This window comes from Tetrao urogallus (assembly GCF_951394365.1).
Source record: "Tetrao urogallus genome assembly, chromosome: 5".
Taxonomy (NCBI): Eukaryota; Metazoa; Chordata; class Aves; order Galliformes; family Phasianidae; genus Tetrao; species Tetrao urogallus.
In genome coordinates, this window is record NC_136818.1 from 38,127,523 (window position 1) to 38,147,324 (window position 19,802).

At 40.6% G+C, this 19,802-nt stretch overlaps 1 protein-coding gene across 1 annotated transcript in view; it reads right to left on the reverse strand.

Annotated features, from left to right (window-relative positions):
* RTKN2 (rhotekin 2) overlaps nucleotides 1-19,352 on the reverse strand; it is a gene marked incomplete at both ends in the record, with an annotated part of 33,969 nt that extends 14,617 nt beyond the window's left edge. Inside the window, 7 exons of the mRNA XM_079535221.1 lie at nucleotides 1,077-1,171; nucleotides 5,582-5,782; nucleotides 7,430-7,547; nucleotides 8,460-8,513; nucleotides 12,805-12,863; nucleotides 15,170-15,369; nucleotides 19,314-19,352. Of these exons, the coding sequence (XP_079391347.1) occupies nucleotides 1,077-1,171; nucleotides 5,582-5,782; nucleotides 7,430-7,547; nucleotides 8,460-8,513; nucleotides 12,805-12,863; nucleotides 15,170-15,369; nucleotides 19,314-19,352 (766 nt within the window). The remainder of the gene's footprint in view (nucleotides 1-1,076; nucleotides 1,172-5,581; nucleotides 5,783-7,429; nucleotides 7,548-8,459; nucleotides 8,514-12,804; nucleotides 12,864-15,169; nucleotides 15,370-19,313) is intronic.
* Nucleotides 19,353-19,802: the final 450 nt, after the last annotated feature.

Sequence of the window (19,802 nt, forward strand, 5' to 3'; positions counted from 1 at the left end):
ATGTAAGCATTTTGCTTCAGATTGGTTTTTAAGACAGAATTTGTAGCTGTCTTGTCATGCAACTAGAAAAGCGTTCATGATTCCAAGGAATTAGCAAAAAACTGCTCAGCTTCGCCATGTAAAAAACATGCTCTTCTGTAATTAGAAGCAGGTAATGCAACTTTCCATTGACATTACTCTGTCTTTAGTCATGGTTTAGAAATGCTTGTAATGAAACAAAATATCCAGGTATGTAATTCCTCACCAGAGTGAGTTATGCAAATGAATGAAAGAAAACAAGAATGTGAAGTAGAAATTAGCATCAAAGATACACAGAATTATTCTAACCTGTTGAGAAACAAATGCTCCGTCTGTGCTTATTCAGAATAATGAAGCGTAAATAATCAAATTTTCTTTTCAGGTCAAGTTTACCCATGTAAAAAAATGAAGTTACCAGAAGTGAGTGAAATACAAAGTTGCACATCTTAATTTAACGAGGAGGACTGAAGGGTGGATTGCAGGAAGGTCGATAGTTTTGGAAACATGGATGAAGTACAAAGAACTGTACTTCAGTTTCTTGAAATATCGCCTTCAGTTGCAGCATAATCACCAAGCTGGCATCCTGGTTGACTACTACCAGCAACCTGTGTGTCCCACAGCTGAAATACAGCTATCAAGGCAAATCGCAAGCGCACGTTTTTGTCCTGTGTCCTGCTCAAATTAAGTTGCTTTTTTTTAAATACACTTTTGTCTCGACTACAGAGGAAAAAGCTGTTCTTTGCTCCAATACCCTCCCTTAGTTGTGAGAAAGGGGGAAATAGTTTGTATACATGGGTACATCTCACTTCAGATCAAGATGCAAATAACAGAAGAAACTCCCAAATGAATTAAATTTTCCTCTGGATTTGAAATTGTACTCAACTTATAGTTTACTCAGCTGTGTATAGATGCTTGTTTTAGAACAGTTAAATATTTTGTTTAAGTTGTTCTATATTAAGTATCAAGAAAAATAATCTCTTTAAACTCTTTAGCTTACAAGAGAAATGCAAAATATTACTGGGTTTTTATTTCCTTAAATTGCTACCATATGTACTTACCATTTCCTGTAATGGTAAGGTTGTGGGTCCTGAAACTGTCCTTGGCACTCTCCAGCCCCAAAGTGGTATATGCTAGCAAACTGTACTTTGCTCCACTAAATGTGGAAAAAAAAAAAGGCGCGTTTTAAGTCATTTCTGCTTTGTATTGTATAGACAGTAACTAGAGGGAGCCTATGGATGCCCGAGATGACACATCTGCTTACAGGGACATGCCGAGATGCAAGGCAGCAGCTGTCCGTGGCCACAGGCTGCCACCCCCAGCCCCTTCCCACAGAACTGCTCCCCAGCATGCTCAGCTGATGGCCACATCCTCACCTCCTGCCTCTGCCCCGCACAGCACCTCCGGTTCCTCCCACCCCGTGACTTCCATGCCAACGCCACAGAGCCCCATCAGCGCAGAGCCTCCAGCTGCCTATCTGCACTGGCAACCCCAGACACAAGGCCTGTGCTTTCCAAGCCTCCTGCAGCCCAAGGACACTAACAGCATCTCTCTTCTCTACTCAGACACCAAGGAACTTCTGATAGGTTTGCAGCTTTTGACCCTAGGCCTAACTCAGAAATGAGTGCAAAAATGTATCCTATAGGCAACAGAAAAACAGGTGATGAACTTGCTCTGAAAACACAAGTTCCACAATTAAAATCTATACTGCTTTTCCAGGCTGCTCTGCTCTTTTGCTTTGGCTGTAGACTTCATAAAAGTGGTTATGCACACACTTATACAGAATAGTATCCAATAGTTTCTTTGCGTATAGCAGAAGAAATCTGTAGAAATCCTACAGCCAGTTTTGCGACACAAAAGACTCTTTCACTTATTGTGCTTACAGGTATCACAGCGTTGTATCTTTGGTTTAGATTTTGCCTAGGGGGGAAAAAAAGCTGGGAAAAAAAAAAATCACATTTGCAATTCAGCACAGTGCATGTGGAATGCAGCTCTTGGAATAAACTAGTATAAATGTGGTACATGTTTAACCTTTTTCCCCAAATACTCTTAATACAAAGTAACAGATTTACAGTCTAGCAATGCAGTAAGAATTCCACCTGGCTAATGGCAGTGTAAAAAAAGTTTACACGAAAACAAACCACTTAGAATCACTAATTGCTTTCTCTAACAGAATTGAGCATAAAATCCTTTAAAAACCTTCTGTATAGCATAAGATATCTTAGTGGTATAGAGGATGTTAAGACACTACTGAACTGACATCACTAGAAAATAAATACTAATACTTTCCAGTGTTAATTTTTCTAATAGCAGAGGGCACACAGTTTTAAAATCAGATGCTATCCAGCTCTGACCCTAATGAAAGAGAGGAGACAGAAGATTAGCAGGGAGGTCTGTTACACATCTAATTCAAAGCAATAAATAGAAAAGCAAATATGATATAGCACTTTGGGCAAAGAACCACTTCCATAAAACATTCAGAGGGGAATGCGAACAAAAACTCATCAACATTTGTATATATTCCCTGTAGACCATTCCCTAACAAAAGATTCCCCGCTGATTATGTTTTGCTACTCAGTTAAGCATTACCACTCTATTTAAATGGTACAAAGTAGTTCAGTTTCTTCTCACGGATAAAACTTCTGTGCTGATTTAGTTATTTTTCTAAAGCATGACTAATTACCACAACAACCTTGCCAAGAAAACAGCTACTTCACTTTTAAAATATGCTTCCCAGTAATACTTTCTTTCTAAAACAGAACAGTCATCCCTTTTAGCCAACTTCAATATAATTTAGAAAAGTTATCTGCATCTATATTTTATATTTAACAAGCTGATCAGGATTACTGAGTATGTTTTGCCCGTACATGTGACAGAATTAGCTGACTGCCTTACATGGCAGCTTGTCTGAATAACAAAGAACAATCTGCCCACTGCATCTCTTACAGCGTGGGGAAGGCTCACAGTTCGACCTGTCGCCCATCGAGTGGCAGGAGCACTGACGTTGGAGTGCAGACACTGGGGGGAATGTAACTATCTCACCCCTCCTATCAATGCATATTGGATTCATACAGCTCAGATTCCAGAAGCTGTTCCTGAATATTAATGTTAGAAATCCTATCTTATTCCACTCATCCAGACAGAGAGTGGAGGTTGTGCAAGTCAAAACAGCCAATATGCGTAGCTTCCAGTTGCATCTTATATAACAAAAGGTAAAAACAAAAATAATCATCAGGTCCTAAAAAGAACCCAGCAATAAAAGCGAGGCCATTACATTAGAATACGTACTTCTAGCAAAATATCAATGTGAATTTCCAAACATAGCATACAGAAGCCAGATCTCCAGCTCAGCAGAGGCCCCAGCAGCAAGTCCCCACATAGGCCAGTACTGCCAGCTCACAGAACATGCACGTCACCAAAGTGCAACTTCTGGAAATCAGTACCATACCTGCACTGAATGTCCTTCTCCTATGACAAATGCAATAATAATAATAACAAAAAAAATGAAGTAGGCAAAAGACTGCATAAAAAATGAAAAAAGATAATTAAGAGCAGACAGAGTATCAGTATAGCTGATATGAACAAATAAAGCAACCATCTAAAACAGTTTGTCATCAAGCTTTTATGAGAAGTTACGAGGCTGACAGGGAGCCTTCTAACTTCTAAGCTAAGAAATTTGGCACGGGAGGATCACAGAATTTCTGGAAAAGGGACAACTTCATCCCACGTGTGCTCTGAGAGGAAACAGCTGATACAGATGAAATCTACAGAGCAAAAGTGTTCATAAAATACAGCAAGTTCCCTTTTTATTGTTGTGGTTTAATTTCACAGACTGGACCCGTATAATTCTTTGAGAACTTGAAAGATGCAATCTGCTCACCTCTAAGGGCTACATTACCATGGTCTTAATAATATAAATCTCAAGGGGAGGCTATATTTAAAAAAAAAAAAAAAAAAAAAAAAAAGACAACTTATTTTCAGCCTGTAGTAAGACATTTGTTCCCAATAATCTTTTTTAATCACCCAGCAAAGCCATTATAGTAAACACATCACTAGTAATTCAATTTTGGTAAGAAATTAACAGCCACAGTGAGATGATGACTTATGGTAGGGAAAAAAAAAAAAATTACTTTCAAGATGGGAGAAAGTAAAATACAAAAAATTACAGTTGAGAAACCTAAAGCAAAACCCAAATGAGGGAGGGGGCAATAGTGAGGACTGCCTACTGATTCTTTTTCCTTAAAAGACAGACGATCTGTATTCAAGTGAGCACGGCCAACAAATAAGCCTGTGGTTGTATCTGAAGCCAACTGCACCTTATGGCAGCATGTCATCAGCCAGCCAGAGCTTGAGGGAAGCATATCTACCTGACATGATGCATATTGAGAAACAGTGTCATGAGGTGGAAGGTACTGTAATGTTAGCAGTAAAACTGCCTTGCTCTGTGGCTAAGACATCTTGGATGTCTGTTTTTCATCAGAACACTAATATTAGCGTATAGCAATATTAGCTCAACATAGATAAACTATGAATTAACCTTTCCTTTTATAATCCGGGCAAACAGATGTACAAAACAAGACTAAGACTTTTCCTCAAAATGTGGCAAAAATTATACGTGGATTCTCTGCTACTGAGCCATCAGAAAAAAAAAAAAAAAAAAAAAAAAAAGCAATATTTGAAGTAATTTAAGTAATATTTACTTTCTTAAAAAAATAAACATTAAAAAAGTCAATTTTGCAGTAGTTACAATTTAGGTACTTGGGCTGCTTAAGTCACAATGAAATTAAAGTAGTTGGGAAATATTAGTAGGCAGTTCACTTCATTAAAAATACATGAAAGACTTAAGATCATTTTTAAAAGGAAACACAGGTGAATTACTGAGAAAAGCATTTATTTCTATGAAAATGGAAAATCGTAAGTCATTTCAAAATGTTCTGTGCTGAAGTCAATTAAGGAAACTCCTGTTAAGCAGCAAGTAATTGTAAAATGCCCCAACCAGCCCAGAGACTTGCTGAAAAGCCAGAAAACAGAACAGCCCCCGTGTACACAACACAGCGCAACAGCCCCATCAGCTTCACTAGGGGAAGTGCTGTACGAGGGGCTTCCCCTGCCCACACACATTTGTTACTTCACAGAACCTGCACCTTTTAGAAATGTCTACCATTCTGAAAAGCAAAACTGCCTGGGTGCAAAATTGATACATGGAGTGAACGGGATAGGGGAAGAGGAGGGCGAGATGGAGGGCCACAGACATCACACAAGCTTGATTTTCTCCAGAGATCAAACTGAAGTACTCCTGAGTTGCAAATAACAGTGGATTTACCAGCTGTGTAGAAGAAAGATAGTCTACTCATGTGTTTAAAGATCAGAACTGGGCCCCAGGCTGAGCTACATAGCTGGAATTCACACCTACTTTCTCATTTCCTATTTAAAATGTAAATTCTTTTCCACCTGGTTAATACATAAATAATCGCGTTCTTGGTACCTTTCCAAATATTGACAATGTCTTTGGGCTATTTCTATGAAAAAGTACAGTAAAACCAGAATACCCATCTGTGTATCTTACTGGATGACTGGGTCAGAGAGCAAAATGGAGTCAGTGCCGTCTTCTTCCAGCGTAGCTTTGAGTTTCTTCCCTGTAGCTTTGCTGAGGGATGTTTTAAGCTTCTTTACTAGTTTCTTAGGGGTGTTTGCTACATATAAAGACTCCTCTGTACAGCAACTATACACTTCAACCTTCACCTGGAAATCTGGTCCTGCTTCATCACTGAAGGGGGTGGGGAGAAAGTTTCACAGCAGTTGTTAGTGAATTGAGCACCTAGCCAAGGAATGCTGTTGCTACAATATATTTATTAAATAACATGTATTGCTAATCAAGGGAAGGAATTACATCAGATTCAGGGAAAGACATACATTAAAATGGAGTTAAAGGCTAGAGTACACAGTGGTAATTTAGCGTTGAAGTCACAAGATGGATGTTATAATTAAACCATAAACAATTGCAAACAGGAAATTCAACGTTTAGGTTAAAAACTGGAGAAAAAACCCACACCGCTCATGTGATGGAAATACACAGGCAAGGCATATAAGCACACTTCAATCTGCCCTCTACTGTTATGCAGAAATAACACGACTGAAAACCTATCATGCCTGTGATCCCAAATCAGATCGAACTGTCGCACCCGCCCCCTTTGTATTAGCAGAAAACTAAATCCTACCTCATCACAAGCAACAAATTTGATATTCACAGTATCTGTCTATCTGCTGCTGCGTTCTTCTGCCCACTCCCTGTTGTCTCTTTTCAGTTCTACCAGCTCTCAACGTTCTTGAGCTGAGTCATCAAACTAGAAGCCTAACCTCATCTTCCTGGTACAAATCCCTCACTACATATTCATAAGGAAATTATCCCAAAGGCTTTTAAAGAATTTATTCTTTATCTGTGGGCACACAAGGGAATTTTGAGTGCTTCTGCTGCATTATTTTACAGAAAATTGTAATGGTAAATTCTCCAAGAACAGATGTATCTTTCAAGAAGCAGATTTAAATTCTTGCCCTTACTCTAAACTTGAGCAAGTGTTAAGAAAGTTTGATTTACAGATCCACGCTCTCTCAACTACTCACTTTTTAAGATCTTGATTTAAAGTTTTCAGTAGTTCTAGATTTCCAGTCAGTCTTCCTCAGGAGACTGAATCTAAATTGCTAATATAAAAAATAAAGCAGCACACACACACACATAAAAAAAACAACCAACACAACCCTCACAGAAATAATAAAGTGTCTCTCAAGACTCTTAAAAATTTATAGAGCAACAGAAAAGTATATGTGAACACCTTTCTATTCTTTTCTAGGTTATATTTAAAGATAAGTGAATAATTTCCTGTCTAGTGTTCTTCAACTATGAGGGTTGTAGCTGTAGCATATGCTCATAAGAGCATGACAGAACATGAGGTGTGGAAGACAAATGTCTGATTTCAAGAGAACAGTGACTCTGGGGAACATCAGAAGAGACCATAGCCTGCTCTACAGAGTAATGGTTAAAACACTGGGTGTAACACCCATGCCTACAGAAGTGCATTTTTATAGTGCTTCCAGGTTTTAGCACTGGTGTACTTTTGTCCTTGAATTACAAGCTGATCTCTTTATTTAAAGAAAAATGGTTCAGCATGGCAAAAAAAAAACCTGAAAGAAACAGTTAAATGATGTATCTACAGCTGTGATCATCATGTACATGAAAAAAACCCACAACCTTCCAGAGAGAGGGATCCACCAACCACTGAAATCAACAGAAATGTTACAGATTCCTTTTGCCCACAGAAAAATTTAGAGGACCTCAGCCAATCATACTCATAATCATACCCACTTCAAAAGAAAACAGGGATACTTGTACTCCATGCAACAGATAAGTTATACTCACAATATGGTTACGTTTTCAAAACAGATATCTGTTATTGCTTTATCCACAATTGCCACCTCTGTATCAAAAACCTCAGCTCCCATTCTGAACAAACAAAACACTGCATAGCGCTGTGATTCTGGGGAGAGCCAAAGAAAAGCTTTATTAGCATATTACACATCACAATACTTAATGCCCCCAGTAAATAACAGAGAAGGAATGGAAATTTGAGCCTCTAAGGAACTGCCCTCAAATTATTCCCACCCTAAATTTCACATTATGGGATTTCACAGCAATTGAACTTCCAAAGCTAGTGCGTGGGTTCGACATTCACACACCTACCTCCGCTCAGTTTTATTTTTTTTTGCAAGATAACCTGTGGCAGTTTGTGCTAACAGCATCAGAAATGTTAGTAGAAATGTAATTTTGTTTAATAAATTTGATTTAAGGCAAAAAGAGAATTGATCCAACATCTTTTTGAATGTATCACTTTTTGAATGAACTATATAGGATTAGACCATTTTGCCAGCCTTACCCCCTCTGACCCTATTGAAAATCAAACTGAAATCAATGCCAGGTGACAGCTGGAACAGATTTAGGGTTAATCTCCATGACACAGCAAAATGCATGTACTTGAAGACTATCCAATAATCCACTCAAAAGCAATAGAGAACTTTCATTTAAATTTCCCACTAGAAACAGCCTTCAATATTACTCTCTTGAGTGTAGACGAGAGAGAGAATATCATGTTTAATTGGAAGTTTCTAGTTATAGTTAGAAGCTATTTAGTTAATAGTGTTATCCTTACTCTTCCTCTGGAGGCTCACCTCTGGAAAGACAAGATTTTAAACATACTGCCATATGACTTTGAATGTTCTCAACTTGCTACAGTCGACAGCTTCAAGTTAAGAGCTACCAAGCTACAGTAAGACACAGATCTACTGAAAGATCAAAAAAATCAGATTTAGATCAGAATGGACTTCTCCATCCAGTGTTCAATTTACAGGCTTAACTAATTGATTATCATAGCAGTTCATTAGATCTTACGTACTTTCTTTATTGTTGAAGTGATCAGAGCCTTTCCACATTAATGGTATTCGAATATCTAAAGGGGGAAAAAACAGGGAAATTAAGTTACAGGTAATATCGTACAACAGAGTGTAAAATTAAATACAATTTTTTTTTCTTTTCATGTTGATCTGGTGGCAATAGGGCTGTCTACAATGAACAGTAGAACTATTTCAGTTTTATTACCAATGTCATATACATCAATAATTTCTATTTGAAATGTCATTTTCTTTTATAAATTGTGCTAGAATAAAGACTTCTTTAAATCTCATTTGAAAGGACCTAAAAGTAACATTTCAGAGTGGTTGTTTAGCATAGTTATGAGAGGTATTTTAGTCCACGATCACGCAAAGACAAGCTGAAACTCTGCTCGTCTGGTGCTGGAAACCACTCATCCAACTGCCAGAAGAAAAACTTCCTGTTTTAATGGAAAGATTGAGATACTTGTATTGCAAACACTGAAGTCTTGTTTTACTAACCACAGAGAAAATATTATTTGTAGTCATGTTCCTAGTTAGAATTGTCTCAGTTGACATTAGAAGACTGCAGTTTGTTTGCTTACATAAAAAATATCTGTCTGCATCAGGATCGTAGTAGAGAGGCAATTACAGAAACATTAATTTAAGTCACCTGCCATTTTAACATTAGGAAAGTATCTTCTTCAACAAGCTTTCCACTTTACCTACCCACTCCTGTACAGAATGGTTTTAAACTGAGACTGAGGGGAGGTTTAGGTTAGATATTAGGAGGAAGTTTTTCACCCAGAGGGTGGTGACACACTGGAACAGGTTGCCCAAGGAGGCTGTGGATGCCCCATCCCTGCAGGCATTCAAGGCCAGGCTGGATGTGGCTCTGGGCAGCCTGGTCTGGTGGTTGGTGGCCCTGCACATAGCAGGGAGGTTCAAACCAGATGATCACAGTGGTCCTTTTCAGCCCAGGCCTTTCTATGATCTTATGATATTTTTCCCCAGCTTGGAGGGCACAAGTTTAGACAACGTTCCTTACTGGTTCCTTCTTGAAAGATAAATGCAGTGAGGCCTCATTAAATCCAAAGCTGGTTTCAAATGCACAATGCTGTATAAAAGCACATGCAATATATTAAGTGACACAGGATGGCAGCAGTGTACAGCAATACCTCAGTTGTCCACTGATAAAAATCTTTAATATTGTTATGCAGGAGCTTTGCTGACTCCTGTGTTTATCTTCACAGAAGGCGAATGGAAAAATCCACATACAGTATGCAAAACAGCAGTGCTATTTTGGCAACGGATTATTTGCCAGGTATTCCTGCTGGGTTTTATGCACACAACTAGTTGACTTAAGTAAAGCTACATATAGTCCTATTTCATAAGTAATATTAAATAAAATGTTTTAATTTAAGCTAATTTTGATTATATTATGAACATCTCATTATAGATTAAATTTTAATTGTGAAACTTACAAATACATCTAGTTTTGAAAATGTTCACAGTATCTAATGACTTCTCAACAATGAACTGTTAGTATGTAGCATTAGACTGCCACAGCTTCCTAAAAACAAAACCAAACCCCGAAAAATGCATCACCCTGTTCTGCAACTACCTTTCTAAAGACGCATTTGCATAGCAAGCATTTTTTAAAGCCTTTAAATATTTTTAGAATAAGGAAATAGACAAAAAATGCTTTCCTTAAAACAGCTGCTGCAGAAGTCTCTCAAACTCCACATACATATATGTAGATGTAATAAATATAGATATACGTCATAGAAAAAGTACTGAACTTTTCTTTCCTAAAACATAAAAGGTCTTAAATTTGCATAAACGTAGCAGTAAAGAACTGCAAGAAAAACCATTTTGCATCCTTGTTTATAGCAAACCTCAAACGACAATTTTAAGGCACTTGATAGTTCTTGTTAACAGTTAGAGCAATAGAGTAAACATTGCTTTTTCATGCTGCACTCAATGTCATACTAACTGAAAAATCTACACCTCAGTGAAAGAACCACCAGCACCTAGGTAGACAATGGCATCTACAAGTTTCAGATGATACTTGTAAATCAGTTTTCAATTCATTCTTGGATTGAAAAAGCTGCAATTTATCAAAAACAGCGATCGATTTTCACACTTCTTAACTTCAGTTACAATTAGCTGTAAAGCCCCATGGATTAAAATTGGATACATTCAAGCACTACAGTTAATTACTCTTAAAGAGAATGATTCCTTTTGACATTCATTAGAACTCCATGGAATAACTTCAAATTATGATTATGCTTTTTGATCAACATTGAATGGGTTGTCTTTTGACAAAGTAAATGATTGGTAAGACACAAACGTCATAATTTGTTCACAGACATGGGGTTAAGTATGAAAATGTTAGTCTTAGGGAATGTATTCCACTTAGTATCTGATGTACTGGTAGTTGCTTCCTGTAGAGTACACTCTTCAGTGCTCTTGCAAAGCTGCTCCTGACCTTTTGGTGTTGGCCACACAATCACTCTTTGTTTTGGTAACAGCCAAAACTTCTAACCTACACTAACCACGTGACAATAATGTACATGGATGGATTACTTTCCCCACCCCACCCCCCCCCCCAAAAAAAAAAAAAAAAAAAAAAAAAATATCTATTTCCTATCATCAATTCTCAAATTTCGTGCCTAGACACATAATTACCACCAACACCTCATCTCCAACTTCTCCCAGCCAATTCAGTCTTTACGCCTTGCAATTCAAGCTGTTTGTGCTCACAACTGCTCTCTCGGCAGGGCAGGCACACAAACATGCATGTGTGCCTTCTGAACGTGCTGGGCAGCTCCAACTGCAAATCCATGGCAGACCACTACACAAAAGAGAAGAAGTGCGGTACGTTCAATTCCCTACACAAATAATGGGAAAGACAGGGAATGATGAATGATGGAACATTACAGCTGTTGAAGCAGACAGGACCCGCTCCGGCGTGCTCGCCAGGCATAAGATGAAGAGTCATAAGACAACGCAAGGAGGAAGCAGGGAGGTGTGTGTGCCGTGCCAGGATCTCCCAACTGGAAATCGCGCCCAGAGGCCCTTGCCAAACGCACAGTCCCTTCTCACGTACCCTAGTTCTCTGCTTTCCAGACACGGAGTGGAAAACAAGAAGTTCACAGACGATCTTTAAAAGACGTAAATCTCTAAGCAGGATCACACAGGCTTCTCTGATGTAAGCTGTACCTGACCAGGGTCCCTGACACGAAAAGAGGGATGAGGCCTGGCAGCATCCCAGCGCTCACAGACTCAAGCTCAGAAAGAGGTAGCTGATACTCTTCACCACGATCCATGCTGTGTTCCTCAGGATCACAATCTTCAATTTGAGGACCACCATATTAGTAACACAACAAAATAGTTAAAAGATCACACACAACAGCAAGTATCCTCTTGTACCATCAAAACTAGCTAAATATTTCACTTCCAAACAATTTTGTAATTCTGATGTTCTGAAGATAACAGAAGTGTATTATCTTAGAAGCCTTCACAGCAGATAACTATAAATCCAGTGACAGGTACAACCACAGCACAGAAAGGCAGACAGATGCTTTCATCCTACTACCATAAGGAAGACAGATAGATCTACACTCTGCAACAGCTGTGCTGGCAGAAAACATTACTGTACCATGTGATCATCACTCTTCTTCCACTAGAGGTTACCTTTCTTAAAGATATGTCAAAACATGCAGAATTAACTTAAACACTGTGAAGTAGGGAGCCCTTCTACACTGTTTTATCTTCAATGCAGCAGGTCATGGAGCACAGATCTGTTAGCCAAGCTACCAGAGCAAACGTAATGAGTAACACAGCACAGATAAACAAAGTACACTCATAGCTCATAGAAGTCTGTTAACAGGCTAGGAAACTGTGTACCATCCTGCCAGAAATCACTAGTAAATGTTCTTTATTTGCATTGAAGCCATACTGCTGCACATTTACTGTAGAAGTTACCCACACTAACTAAAGATTTGCATAGTTGCTACAATTTTGTCCTCAGTTCATTAGGTCGTTACAAATTTGGGGCTGAGGAGGACAGTTCAGCACATTCAGTTCATTTACGCTTAGCTTTGAAGTGCGTCCAGTGTTTAATGATTGAAAAAAAGCACTTCCCACTGTGAAAGTCCCTGACAGAAAACTAGGAATGTGAGGTAGGATCATTATAAGCAAGTCTGTGACTTCAAAGCATAAGACACCTTCAAGCTCAAGAGGATTTATGCCCTCAGAATCACAATACAACTTTAAAAAAATATCATCATGTTTGTGTAATTTTTTACTGCAAGATACTACCCTGCCAGTTGGCTGCTACAGTGAAGCGACAACCCAGCCACTTACCTGAGAGAGCAACTTTTGCTCTACATGCCATCCGGTCCTTTGTCCCAGCATCTGACAACCTGCCAAAATAGGAAAAAAGAAAAAAGATTTTTAAAAGTCAGAGATCTGTGCATTTAGGTCACTGCAACTCAGTCTTTTAAACATTAAAAAACATCAGGGGTACCATATAATAGCTCATTTCAAAGAATTTTCTTTAAAGTTAAATTCAGTCTCTCTGCTTTAGGATACGAGTTATTAGATTCTCGAAGATAATACGGAAGGAAGGTACACCATCAATTTTCTTAATGCCCTACAAGATTTTATTCCAAAGCTTATTTAACCCACACATTAGAAGTCGATTCATCTTTTATGTCTTTTCCAGCTCCAACAGAATCAAATACATTATTAACTATTCTCCTTCAGTACACACGAACGAACAAGCAGCTTCATTTATTGGTCCTATTGTTGGTTGCAGAGAAATGCGTCCTCCTCTATTAACAGAGACCAATTACAAAACGTTGTGTTGTTAGAATTGTGGTTTTACATGCAGGCTAGAATGGCTAGAGTGCAAATCTCAGCCTGAACCTTAAATTGAATCAAAATAATCTATTGATAATGACTAACTGAAATCCTTCTGTCTGCCACTGCTCAAAGTGCCTAACTGAATCAGGTTCTAATCACTACCTGTATCATGACTTCGTCAGAAATAACAGATCGCAGACGTAAGAAAGAAGAACAATGTTTATTTGAAAGCCCAAAACACTTCCAGAATTTTCTCTCTCAGACATCATCATCTTCTCTGGATTAAGTTTTAATAAAATTCCAGTACTCTATAAGTACCAAAAGAAAGAATTGTGAGTGTACTATCAAGTGCACAATCAAAGATAAGATCTAAATGATAGACAAACAACCCTACGACATGTATGCGTCCTAACGATCTTTGCTGACTACTGAAAGGACCCCGTAAAGACACAGCTCCAAGCTGAGCAAATTAAACAACACAGCCAACTTTAAGAAGACTCCACCAGGCTTGTTTAGACTGGAGGAGGCTCAGGGGAGACCTTATTGCCCTCCACAACTACCTGAAAGGAGGTTGTTGCAAAGTGGAGGTCGGCCTCTTCTCCCAAGTAGTGACAGAACAAGAGGGAACGGCCTCACTCTGTGCCAGGGGAGGTTCAGGATAGAAAATAGGAAAAACTTCTCTGAAAGAGTGGTCAGGCTCTGGAACAGGCTGCCTTAGGGGTGGTGGAGTCACTGCCCCCAGAGGCGTTCGAGAACCGTGTAGACTTGCTACTAAGGGACATGGTTTAGTGGGCAATATTGGTGGTAGGTGGGTGGTTGGACAGGATGGATGATCTTAGAAGTCTTTTCCAAACTAAATGATTCTAAGTTTCCGTGCCGTGTTATAGACATGTGCCATCCTGTGGTCACAGACATTAAAGACCAAGAGTCGTGTAAATCAGCACACATATATATTCCATGTCAATCCATCATTAAAAATATAAGACAAATCACTATAAAGATCATTGCTTCATAAGAAGAAGCAACACAACTGTAATATTTATACAAATCACAATGCTAGCTTTCAAAATCAGCTTTCATGACCACAGTTGACAGTCAGAAAATGCAATTCTCTCCTTTAATAAATTTCTTCTGTAATAAAACATTTCTGAAAGCAAGAAACTAGCAGGTTATTCCTACAGATACAATTCACTGGAGCCAAGCATGTGCTTGAGGAGTTTCTGCACTGAACTGCAGTACAGTTATTTCATTAAAGCAATAACCTGAATGCAGTAGTGTCTCTGCTCCATGATTCATAACATGGCCTCCAAAATCTATTCCGTTGGGGAAAAAATAAAACACTTATCCAAATAAACAGTGTATACGTTAGTTCATTCAAGAAATATAACATGAGAATATGGGTAATTAAACAGACTTTTCTTACTATTCATGAAGTTGTACTTTTACTCTTTTGATGTAGTTAACAAAGTGGCCAGCAGAGGGTACCAATTAGCCATGATAATACTGTCATTAAAGAGACCTTATGAATAGAAAGAACAAAAAACAGATGCATGTATTTTGATTGGGATAATTTCGTCTTGTTCCTTAAGAACAGGTTAGATACCTTTTTATATGCTAAAGGTAATCAAGAAAATATGTCTATGACATTAGCTGATATTCATAAGCTGAATTTGCTTAATGTCAATGATAAAATCTGTCCAGAAAAAGATGACTCGCATTTAATTTTCTAAAATAAAAGGAAGATATTGGAATGGTCTTATAAAGCACTGACTTACAGCAACAACATGCATGTGCATGGTGGAAAACAATTCACATACACAAAAGCCCATTTTGTAATGGCCAGTTTGAATTAGTTTTTACTCACCACTTTCCAGTTCTGCATGAGACAGGCCCTTCCATTTGGTTCTGCAGCTCTGTCCTGTATGCATGTATCCGTGCATTGCAGACCATCAGGTTTTTAACTGCTTGCAAAAGCTGGTCTTTCTGTGTGCTCACTGTAAGCAGTTTACGGATGCCTTCCCGTATGCGGATTTCAAAGTTCATCTTTTCTTGGATGTTGTGTTGCTAGATAAGCAAAACAACAAAGACAACACATAAATCCAACTGACAGTACCCTGACTTTTTAAGGAGTCCAATTTATGATCCAGTTGGGATCCAGAGTCCTAGTTAAATTATATGCAGTCATTACAGTTACTGCTAAACACAAAACAATTCTCTCTTCACACACAAAAGAGAATATTATCAAACTGATTTGATATATACATTATGCAAGCAGATTTCAAACCACGTGCTAACAGCAGTTCACCACAGCATCTGAAATTTACTAAAAAACTATGTGGTCCCATGAGTCATTTACAGGGTGATAGTATATGGTCCTCCCATATGGTCACTGTGAGGCCTAACTCAACAAAGCTTACAGAATAACTTTTTTTTTTTCAATGATTTCAAGTAAAATAATCTTAACACTCAGGAATATCATATCAATAATTTATTTCAAAATACCTGAAATATTCTAAATCTGAAATTTTGTCTTATTACTTCTTCGGCTACCTTGAAAAGGGTTGAAAAACATGATTTTTCACTTCTGGTTGACATACGATTTGGGTAACAACCAGATGTGAAGAAAAGGAGAATATCCCAATGTTTGATTGCCTCAGGTTGTGAATTGGAGATCAGATGGTGCTTGTGTCATGCTGAAGTTACAACTATGTCTTGCCTGATGGCACAGTCATGCTCCCAATGATTATTCATTCCAAAGTACAATTTGTCCATCAGTCACTGCATCACTATTTCTGAAGGAGTATTTTTAATGTATTATAACAACATCTGGGAAATCATCTTCTTCCTGGTTCAAGAAACGTTTATAAATTTGCATTATTCTTCACTTGCCATTTCAAACAGCTCTATCCATACTGACCCAGAAGGTGAATGACCATTGATTGCTTGCTGCCTCCAAAGGTGTGCTAGATGCCATGCGATAACTTTCCTCATGATGTGCCCTGACCAAGCACAATATTTCTGGCACATAAAAAAAGATACGTTATCACAGTAGTACTGTGATAACCCAGTACTACTTGGCTTGCAAACACATTGCACATCAGTGATGAGGGGTTTTTTTTGACACTGGGGAATTGTTTCAGAATTGAAAACATCATCTATTTTCACCCATATAGCGCTTATACATTTGATGTCAAAACAAGTGCTCTGGGATAGATCTATAAGCAATTGCCTGAAATTGGTACAATAATTTGAATTTGCAAGTTCAGTATTCCAGCTGGTAGAAAAGTACTGGCAACTGGCTCTAACTAGAACAGAAATAGAAGGGAATTAATTTCCCAACAACTCAAGTACCAGAGAAATCCACAACCCATGAAAAGGGTGAGGCAGATTTTCTACTTGATTGGGACTTGCTGTCATTAGCTGCCTTTGACATGAGAAAGCAACTCTTTATAGCAGTCATAAGCAGCAGGTGGAAGCTCACTGCAGCCACCAGCCATTCCCTCCTGTCTTTGCAGGAATGGCTTTTATTGCTTCTGAAGGCCTGATGCCATCATCTAAAGAGACTTAATGTTTCAGCTGTTCTTCCATCTGCTCACAGAACATTTCTCTTTGCAAACCACCCCCATTTGCCAGCCCTAAAGGAAAAGCAGCTCTGGTCCATAAGCCACATTCAGCACAGCACAGCCCAAGCTGTAACACTCTATATTTCTAGCCACTTCAGAACCCTTCTGCAGTCTAGGCCTCTTGTTCTATTTACCAACCCTTCTGCTAGAGACAGCAGCTTCATTTTTGTTGAAATGGGACCAAGTGCCATACAAAATCTCCTTCTCCCATACCTCAGCACAGCAAGTCACTAAGCCTACATACATAAGCACAGTTTCCCGTTTTCCTCAAGTACCAAAGGAAGTGTTTGTTTTTGTTTTTCCCCCGAGATGCTGAAGATCTCAGACTTGTGTAATTCAGCAAAAGCAGGACAAATATATGTTCCACTGAATTTGATTGTGCTTAAGACAACTAAGAGGCACGCTGAGAACACAATGAAGACCAAGGCACCATCACAAGGCATAACACTTGAGACGTGCATAGGTTACTTCAGCCTAGGCCCTCCAGCACCAGTGGGCTATTTGGTGGTGAATGCCTTCCAAAGCTATCATCATCATTTTGGTGGAAGCTCTACTGGAATTCTCTACAGCTGACAGAGGAAGACCTAGAAAGGCACCAGCAGATCATTCATTTTCATAGAATCATGAGCTGGAAGGAACCCTTAAAGGTCACCTGGTCCAACTCCCCTGCAGTGAACAGGGACACCTATAGCTCCATCAGATTGCTCAGAGCCTGGTCCAGCTTGATCTTGAATATCACAAGGGATGGGGCATCCACCACCTCTCTGGGCAACATGTGCATGCACCTCCTGCCTTATAATGAAAAATTTCTTCCTTAAATCCAATATAAATCTCCCCTCCTTTAGTTTGAAACCATTCCCCCTTGTCCTATCACAACACCCCTGCTAAAGGGTCTGTCTTCTTTCTTATGGCCCTATGTTAGATACTGAAAGTCTCCCTAGAGCCTTCTCTTCTGCAGGCTGCACAGCCCCAGCTCTCTCAGCCTGTCCTCCTAGGGGAGGTGTTTCATCCCTTGTATGATTTTTGTGGCTCTCCTTTGGATGCGCTCCAACATGTTCATGTCTCTCCAGTACTGAGGACTCAGTACTAGGCCCCATCTGGAGTACTGTGTCCAGTTCTGGAGCACCCAGTACAAGAAAGACAGGGAGCTGTAGGAGAGGGTCCAGAAGAGAGCCAGAGATGATCAGGGAACTGGAGCACGTCCCCTACAAAAACAGGCTAAGGGAGCTGGGTTTGTTCAGCCTGGAGAAAAGAAGGCTACAGGGTGACCTCATTGCAGACTTTCAATACCTAAAGGGAGCCTACAGAGGGGAGGGGAATCAATTCTTTGAAAGGGCAGATAACTGCAGGACAAGGGGAAATGGTTTTAAGTTGAGGGATGGAAGATTTAGGTTGGATGTCAGGGGGAAGTTCTTTACAGAGAGAGCGGTGAGGTGCTGGAACAGCTGCCCAGAGAGCTTGTGGATGCCCCATCCCTGGAGGTGTTCAAGGCCAGGCTGGATGGGGCCCTGGAGGTTCATGATCCTTGAGGTCCCTTCCAACCCTGGCCATTCTGTGATTCTGTGACTCCACCTGTGGACGCAGTACTCCAGGTAGGCTTCACCAGACAAAGCAAAGGGGCAGGATCACCTCCCTCACCCTGCTAGCCACGCTTCTTTTGATACAGCCCAGGATACGGTAGGCTTTCTGGGCTGCAAGGCCATGTTGCTGGCTCCTGTCCAGCTTGCCATCCACCAGTACCCCCACGTCCTTTTGGCAGGGCAGTGCTCTATCCTTTCATGCCCCAGTTTGTACTGACAGTGGGGCTTGCCGCTACCCAGGTGCAAGACCTTGCACTGGGATTTGTTGCAGCTCATCAGGTTCACCTGGGCCCCCTGCTCAGGCTTGTCCAGGTCTCTGAGTGGCGCTCATCCCCCAGGGGTTGAGCAGATCACACTACACGGCTTGGTGTCATCCACAAAGCTGCTGGGAACGCACTTGATCCCAGAGTTGCTGGTGATGAAGGTGTTAAGGAGCAGCGATCGCAGCACCAACCCCTGGAGAGCACCGTACCGTCTCCGCTCTCGTTATAGGAGGAGAAGCAAAATAGTTTACAACGTTTTATTCCCAGTCCAACTTTGCGCAGCCCAGAAAGGCTGAGCAAGGCCCGCATCTGTCCCTAAGAAACCACGACTCGTTCCTTGAGCCTAAGCTAACGCACCAGACATCGCGAAGCAGAAACCCATCGCACAAGTCCCCCAAACGCACAGCCGTCTCCCCGCGGGTACGGCAGGCGGGCTGCCGCGGCAGCACACGGACAGGAACACGCGCGAGGCCCCGCAGCTCCCGACCGCCCCGCTCCATCCCGCCCCTCCTCGGCGGCCCGGCGTGGTGCCCGCGCCTCACCCGCTCCGCGCCCGCAGCTCCCGACCCGCGCCGCTGCATCCTGCATCCTCCTCGGCAGCGCCGCCGTTCAAAACTCCCGCCCTCCGCAACGGCCGCCCCACCGCCCCGCCCCGCGCGTCCCGAGCAACGGCTGAGGCGGGACGGCCTGCCCGCGCCGCGCGCTCTGGCAGCGAGGCTGCTCACGGAGCAGCTCTGCAAAACGGCTCGCGCGGCTGCTGTGAAGGCACTGAGAAGGACACGCTGTGCCCCAGCCCATTTCAGGCCATCACCTGAAGACGGTTTTTGTTTTTGTTTTTTTTTGTACCGACAGCTCCCTCCAATCTGTGGCAGCTTTCCAAGAAGTGTAGATGCTAATTAAAATGATTTTGCAGTACGGTCTGTTCAGCAGATCCTCGCCTTATTACGTCCCAGAATGTGACTGCTAACAGTGCAAGGAGCCCGTGCCTGCAGCCCTTGCACATTTCTACAGACACTGAGCTCAATTGGAAC